The sequence below is a fragment of the Squalius cephalus genome (assembly GCF_949319135.1).
Source record: "Squalius cephalus genome assembly, contig: scaffold_67, whole genome shotgun sequence".
Taxonomy (NCBI): Eukaryota; Metazoa; Chordata; class Actinopteri; order Cypriniformes; family Leuciscidae; genus Squalius; species Squalius cephalus.
This window is the reverse complement of record NW_027645789.1, coordinates 117,501-125,935: the sequence shown is the minus strand read 5'-3', so window position 1 is coordinate 125,935 and position 8,435 is coordinate 117,501. Positions and strand designations below refer to the sequence as shown.

Genomic DNA, 8,435 nt, shown 5'->3' with positions numbered 1-8,435 from the left:
TATGGCACAATTCCGGTCAGTCATCAACAGTACCGAAAACTGAAAAAGAGAAAAGCCGAAATTAAATTTGTTGCCAGTAAAAAATTTGGAATATTGGCCAAGAAGCGGATCTTCAACCAGAGAGGGGGGTTTATTCTACCACTCCTGAGCATTGCAGTACCCTTTATTTCAAGCTTAATAGCCGCTAGACGGGGGTGAGGATGGAGCATGCTGAGAAAATGTACTTAGTCCCACAGCATCAGCTGGAAAAGTTGAAATCTGGAAATGGTCGTGAGAATATTCAACAGGTTGTTGAGAACGATCTGGATGATTCTGTGAGAAATATTTTACTCAGGACTGATTTGAATCAATATGAAAAAGCCAAGCTTTACACAAACATCCTGAGCAGGTTTTTGGCTATCGTTAAACAAGGCGATCGGGAGACCAGTATGCTGACGTTGGCATTACCCCACCCAGGCCCCGGTCATAAAGACGATGGCGTAGCCACCAATGTCGAGGCTGGTGGAAATGTGGAAGATGTTGTTGCAGAAGTTCTGAAGAATGTACCGGCGAGAAGCGTGAAAAACAGTAGATACATATTAGACAAAATGTCAAAAGCTAAAGGAATAAGCTCTTGGACTGAGTCGGGAGAGTTTGTGTTCAGGGGTAAAGCTGTACAAGGATCACACATGGTTGATTTGCTAAAAAATGTCACGGCTCCACAAAAGGTTCGGGATGACCGAAGACCTCTAGGATGGTCTGAGTTTCTACAGGCATTTGCCGAATTAAACATCCCTTTTTCTACGGTTCCGAATCATCATGTTAGACGTATGATCAACGGTCTAAAGAGTATGCCTGCTACATCAACGTCACCCCATATTCGACCGTCTAAAAAACCCCGACGATATGCCCGTTCTTCATCGAGATCGTCAGAAGACGCCATTTTTAAATCACCGTCTATCGATAGAGGGCAATGGCTAGAATTTTAAAGCATCCATTTTATTTGCATGCATGGAATATTTTAACGCATTAAACGCTGTGTGTGTGTGTGTGTGTGTGTGTGTGTGTGTGTGTGTGTGTGTGTGTGTGTGTGTGTGTGTGTGTGTGTCGTCTGTTTGATCTGAAATAAAAATATTGAAAATTATGGATTTTTATGATTTTTTATTGTTTTTTATAAAAATACAATATAGAGTGATTACTCAATCATGATTCAATGATATATTACACGTCTGCACACAATGAATACACGAAAACATTTTTCATTACAATCATACGGACTTAATCTCTGAACAAAGAGCGAAACCATTTTATCATTTTTAATATAATCATAACTATATAGTTTCATCACGTCGTGATAGTTACGACCCTTGACTAAATGATATAGAAAAAACACACAGTGCTGGCCACAAGTATCTGATGAAAAATCCTGGACACGTCTGTCCGAATACATAACGTCGACATCATTGGTTGTTAGGAAGTTTTTGATGGTGGCTGGAAAGCGTTCGCTGTAGGGGGGATTACCGAAACTGTCGAAAAAACACGCTGGTCCATCTTGAGGCAAATAAATAGCAAGCCAGTGCTCTCCTGGTAGGTGTGCCGGGTGCGTATTAATTATACACAACGCTGGTAAGTTCCTTACAGATTTTTTAGGTAGTTGATCGCTTGGGAGAACTCCGAGAAAATGAGTGTTGCACGTGATTTTATCCATGATCCCCGTGAGCTGTATCGTATTCATTTCAATAGTAATCAACCAGGACCTGTCTGTGGTTAGACACTTCAACAATACTGTCAAACACTGCATAAACGATCAAGTTAATAGTATGCGGCAGCGCTTGTCTGAACCGCGCTTCGAGTCTGATATTTCCGGATTTGATGAGGGATATGTGCTGCCCGCAGTCTTCATCAGGCGTTAGATTAAAGGCGTAAAGCGTGTACCCGTTCAGGAAATCGCTCCTGTCGATAGAGAGTGCCTGGTTTTTAAGATGTCTTCCGGTCGTCATTGCCAGCTGGTAAAATTCGCGAACTGCCAACCCTGCCTCAAAATTGGGTTGTAGAGGTTTTGCGGGGAATTGTTGACCGTCGACGTAGACCGCCAGGAACTCCAAATCGTAATGTTTGAATGCAAAAGGGTTTTTTTCGTAGGATCCTGTGAAAGCATCGTTATCGACCATAGCTAGGACGATAGATTTTGGCAGCGTCCCTAAAAACAGGTTTTCTTGATTTGAAACACGCGATCCCGCGGGTATGGAGAAATTCTTTAGACATACCCTATCTATGGGGTACTTGGCGGTAGTAGAGAGCAGTGCCTGGGCGTGCCCCAGTCTCACAGGAGGTGATACAGACACTTTCTTGACATATAGGGATGCTGACACAATTTTTAATTTGTATGCTACATCATCAGCCCTCATCAGACAGAACTCATCTTTACCACGGGTCAGGCGTATTTTGATGTCAACGCCATTCAGCATTAATTTTTCTTGAAAGAAAATATCGCTGTGAATAGGAGCCAGCAGCTCCACCACCTGACCACCGTTTGTGTAGAGCGAACGTTTCGTCAACCCCGCGTTACGTCCTACAGGATCATTTGCGTCCATGTGTCCGGCTGTGTCTTTGTAAAACAGACCGGCTGAGAAAAGTGATTCCAACGCATCTTTACTGTAGTTGATCAGACTCTCTATGATGCATCGATAAGGATACGTGCTCGAACTCTGGGATATCAGCCGATCGCCGAGGCTCACATCAACTTGTGAAAATATAGTGGCTCCGGGGTAGTTTATTAGGCCCACCCTTGCAGGGGCTGCGATATCAGCTCCGTCAGGACCCGTGATTTTAAGTTGTAGATATAATAATGTATTATTTAGATCCACATAATCCTCGCCGTTCCCTGCTATGAAAAACTCCAAAGGTGCAGAGTCCGATATAGCGGATAAAGGGGGGACTTCCAAATACCCGTTTTTCTCAATAACCGTTTGCGTCAGTGGCACCGTAAATAAGTCCAACTCAGACTTAATGCATTCTCCCGACATGCGGTGCAGTAGCGACATGTTAGAATATGGTTTTTATGGATCTCTTAACCACTGCTTTTCGTCTCGCAGGCTTCTTACGCTTTCTACTTACGACTGAACGCGCCTTTGGTCTACGTGTTGTTTTCTTCTTTATCCGATGACCACGCCTCCTTACACCCGGTGGTTTAGAAATTCTCTTACGAGCCATGACCATCAGACCCGAACCGTCTTGAGCTTTAGCATTATCGTTATACATTCGCGAAAATGCATTTGAAATGACATCGGATACTATATTTTTGGCCGCAGATTTTAGGTGGGGTTTTGCGATACTAAATCCTCTTTTTAGCAAAGGTATGGCCATCCTAAACAGACCTCTGAAAAGACCTCCAAGCCCCGCCCCATACATAACCCCACCCCCTGAATATCCTGGTAGACCACCAGCCTGATTTTGGTAATAGTTAACATATTCAGCAGCATTCGTTTCGCGAGGGTTATAATAATAACTCATTCTAAAGAATAGAATGCTTCAATGGCTTAAAGTGAAGTTTTGCTAAGACTTTCCCGTAAGAAAATGGTATTTCACAGTTTTGGTCGTCCTTTAGCTCTATGGTGATGTCGGTGATGTGTCCCTTGTTGATCGATGCGTAATGGGGGGTGTCGTATCTAACACTGACGGTATCATTGTTTTCACCAGATATATGTACGCATCTCAAAAGGGGTACGTAGGAATCCCCGACTGATTGATATTGGATAATGTCGGTGTATACGTAGAATGTATAGAACCCCGCATTTATATCTGCTTGATGAGGGGCGTACGTGACGACGCTCTTTGCAAAATCAGCTTTTTCATGGTAGGCCGATCGTCCGAGAGCATCGTCCGGTTTCAATCCTAAAATAGTGGCAAGTTTTCCACAGAATGCCACCGATATGTTAGGTCTCGCCGTCAGAAACACTTTGTTTTTTAAATTATCGTAATTCAATATGGCTGTCTGTGCAAGAACTTGATTTATCCCCCATATCACCGAACGAATGTTCTCATAATATCCTCCGTTTATATGCATTTTCCTCGATACAGTAAACCCTGATAACTCTTTAATCGGGACTGCATTGTAGATATCGGCATCATTCATGGGGGATGTGTATAGGGTAAAATATCCGTCGTCGTCGCTGAAGGAGTACCAGCTTCTAGGATATTCAATTTCGGCGAGTCCTACTTCCCATTCCCCTTTCAAGTTTATAGTTTTTGCTAACCTGGTTGTATAGCTGGATATGCGATTTTCAGGATAAACCGACGATGACGCGTTACACGGTAACGTAACATAGAACCCGTGATCATCCATGGTCATCCGGCACACGTATGATCTCACCCGTAAGCGATCATATGTTTTAAGGCTTTTGTAAGTCCACCAGTGCTTTTTTATCAATATAACTATTGAATTTAGCTGGCCATCCTAACCATTTCACTAAAACAAGCGTAGATTTTCCTTGTTTTTTCTGACCTAAAATCTTTTCCACCTTAAAAGATTTGTTTTTACCCACAATTATTTTTTGTAACTCTTTTTCATAAAAAACGCCTTCGATGGATTCCCCGTCATAATCAACCAATCTATAGACGGGTGGCTGACGTGGAATACACGCTGATACGGTGAAAAATTCATCAGTATAGTTCTGTTCATAACCTTTGGTGAATGGTCCTCTCACTTTGGAGATCCTCACAACATCTCCAACTTTGAAATTAAAGTTACATTTCTCTGTCTTCTTTATAGTTCCGTACAAGTTTTGAAACACCAAAGTCTCGTTTACTTTATCGACGTCCACCGGTCTCATTCTAATACTCCTATGATAACTGGCGTTGTAACTCTGCACGATATCTTGTAAAGCATCGATGTAGCGCCGGGAATTTGTAGCCGTTAAGAATCTCCACATTCGACTTTTTAATGTTCTGTTAAAACGTTCCACGACGCTAGCCTTCAAATCGGTAGCGGTAGCGAAATGATTAATTTGATGCTTTTTCATCACATCTTGAAAATGTTTGTTAAAAAACTCCTTCCCCTGATCCGTCTGCAGTTTCTGCGGAACACGGCCCCCTTCGAGTATAGACACAAATGCTTTAGTAACCTCAATACCGCTCTTATTCTTTAGCACGCGAACCCACGCGTACTTACTAAATAGGTCAATGCATGTCAGCAAATATTTATTATCATCATTCTCCTTTGAATAGGCAGACATGTCGACAAGATCGGCTTGGAACTGGGCATCTATCGCATACACCACAACTCTATTGCGTTTGTATTTTAGAGGGGCGGTTCTGTGTAATGTATAGGCATCCTCTCCAGCCAACCAGTCTGAGACCTCTTTATCACTTAGTCGCACTCCATTATCCTTTAAGACGGCGTCTTTTAAACGTTTTTTACCACCTAAAGACCCGGGGTTAGATGGCGTATAATAAGCCTGCTTCATAACCCTGTAAGACCCAAATATAGAAAAAAATTAGCAATTTTTTTTTTGACCTCCCAGATATTGTTTTAGGAGGCCTCTGATGTAGAAATGAAAGAGTTTTCAGATTTTTTACGTTTTAGTAAGTTTTTAGGAAAATGTTGTAAATTTGCAACGTTGGGCATTGTTGGGAGCAGAACTTCTGTGTTTGTACTCACTTTGTCTGAACAGATATACAGAACATTTAAGCATTCATTTGCAGGGTTGATTGCTTACTTAGCCCCATAACAGTATATATCATGAGTAATAACCATACAACAATCATAGTTTTATGAATAAGCATTTATTAATAAAAAATATTGGAAAAAAATATTTACAAAACTTTTCGTAAAAAAAACAAACAAAAAACTGTGGTTTGAAGGCAGTCTGTGTTCACTTGCAGTGATAGTCCCTAAAACAGTTATTTTCATCTGTTAAGCACAGGCGAACATTGCACTTGCTACACAGTGTGTTTGTGTATCCATCATAAAAGACCTTTCTGCGCTGGTGGCATTCTGAAATGGAAAAATTTAAAAAATAATGTGAACAATTAACATTAGATATGTGAACATTAAATATGTGAATAATACATATGGGTCTTACATTGTAGTAGATAAACTGAAAGAATAGACAGGGTGGTAGACCATGTGGGTAGAAATCTAAGTATTTCCATTAGCATGCCCATAAGTATTATAATTTCAATGAAGTGATAATCAACATTTCAATACATTCAAACAATACTGTCTATTGCAGCCTATTATGTTCTCTACTTATCATACTAAAGGAACACATGCATCCCCCCAGAGCACTTACAGGTTCACATTCAAGACCATTCGCACCTGTCCCTGGACAATGCAACATCCCAAGAATTCCAGAACATTCAGAATCTGTTTTTCTATCTCCTAATGCTACTAACTGCTGCTTGGGCAACACTGAGAAAAAATGGCTCAGGATCATTTAGAAGTTAAAAAACAAACAAAAAACTACAAAGATACAGGGAGTTTCAAATACTGCTATAGATGCTGAAGTTTCAAATATCCCATACAATTTATTCATGTGTTTAATAATGGTCTAAGATAAACTAAGTAAAACAATTAACAGAAAAACACATTTAGAGCTTAGTTACAATGAATCACTACATTTCTACTACATTTTGTTTCCAATTTGTGATCATTTGAAAAGTGCAGTGTCCTTATGTAATGTGTAAGGTGCACAGGCTATTTTGACTACCACTCTGACCCAACGTTGTCGAATTACAACATAGACATAACAAGCTCTAAATCAAATTTGATGACAGTTTTCCAAAATAACTAAATATGTACATGTTCTAGACATTATAATAAAAGCTCCGACATGATATCGTTCCAACCTCTGTAAAAGAAATAACTCAAACAAGCATAGTGGTTCAACCTTTTATTAAAAAACAACACATCTAATATCACGAGCAGTAAAACAGGTTAAATAATGACTACATGTTATAAGGTAAAAAATAATAAAAAGAATTAATAATAGAAATAATGGTAGTACAAAACTCTAAATGATATAATGGCATTAGAGGTTTGTGAAAAAAAGGGGGGAACAATAACATAACCGATAGTCTAACCAGTAGAGGAAATTTCTGCATACCATCATGTTACGATCTAGCATATAATTGACAAACATTTCGATAATTCTACCGGTATCGTCCTCATCATTGAATTTTAGTTTTGGAATCATTAGCTTACATACATCTGCCACATACGTACACATACAGAGTACATCGTGGATTGCAAACTCAGCACTGCATTCATCCATCATAATCAGAGCATCTTTTACCAGTACACACGGGGGCTCAATACCACAGGCACATATGTTTGTTAATTCAACCCAAGAATCAGGCGTACCTCTTATCAAACTCATTTGTTTCTTGAGATTTCTTACACGTTTGGCTTTAACATCAACGTCATCATCATCATCATCATCCGATTCACTTGAATACTCGATGACTCTTTGCATTAATGAAACCAACTGTCTTCTGTAATGTCCTTTAAACATGAATTCCATGAAACTCTTTCGGCTAATGGCGGCAGCCATACTGGTGGGTTCTTCGTCACTCTCCATTCACAATTGAGAGGCCTTGCCAGAGATCGACGACGTCGTAGACGATCGCTTTGCAGGATTGATCCAGAAGTTTGTCCCTGATTTCTTGTAGTTTAGTACCGATGAATGGTTCGTCTCTTAATTCATGCAGAATAGACCCGACTGCACCATGAATCGCCTGAGGATGGGATTTAAAGCCACCTCGGTTTAGGACAAATGCTATGATGAATCGAAGGTTAGGTTTAAACAGTTTACCGGTCAGTTCGTCAAAGTGGGTTTCGAAGAAGTATGTGGGGGGTTCGTACAGGCAGGAATGCTGTAATTGGCTCGGATGATCCGTTGCACACCCCTCGCACTCTTCCTTCAGTTTGTCGTCAATGAGGTGTTGTAGCAGCAACACTATTGCAGCTTTTATGATTTTGAATCCAATGGCGCTGAAACATCCGTCTGTAGCGTCGAAACCGGGTTTATCAGAAGACTGACAAATACTACACGCATTAGTCAGGAAAGTTAGGTTGCGGCATCCAAGCTCAGTGCAGAATTTATCCAGCCATCCTTTCTGCGTATCGGACGCGTCGGCCCCGTCTGCTGGAATATGATCAGTAGCATTGTCATCAGGATCAGCTAGACAACAGTTGACAGAGGCACCATAGCTACAGACATACTTCGTATCAGCGTCTTGAGACATGGCTTATAAAGACAAAGTGTGAGGAGGGGCAGACTTACCTTGGTTTTATAATGGCTGTAGTAGATGGGCGGGGACGGATGGGTGTATGTCGCACTGCGAGCACATCTCTCAGGATAGAACAGCTGCACTTTAATTTTATTGTACCCGGCGTACATGTCGCACCACTTGAACATTTTGTTTATCGTTGAAAAAAGGAGACTCAGCAGACA

The 8,435-nt window shown here is 40.8% G+C and overlaps 1 protein-coding gene across 1 annotated transcript; it reads right to left on the bottom strand.

The window, feature by feature from the left end:
- Window positions 1–1,715: 1,715 nt before the first annotated feature.
- LOC307154249 (uncharacterized protein F54H12.2-like) lies at window positions 1,716–3,023 on the bottom strand (the record flags this gene model as incomplete). Its single annotated transcript, XM_079899021.1, has 1 exon — window positions 1,716–3,023. One exon carries the CDS (start codon window positions 3,021–3,023, stop codon window positions 1,716–1,718), a length of 1,308 nt encoding a protein of 435 aa, XP_079755147.1.
- Between the last annotated feature and the right edge of the window lie 5,412 nt (window positions 3,024–8,435).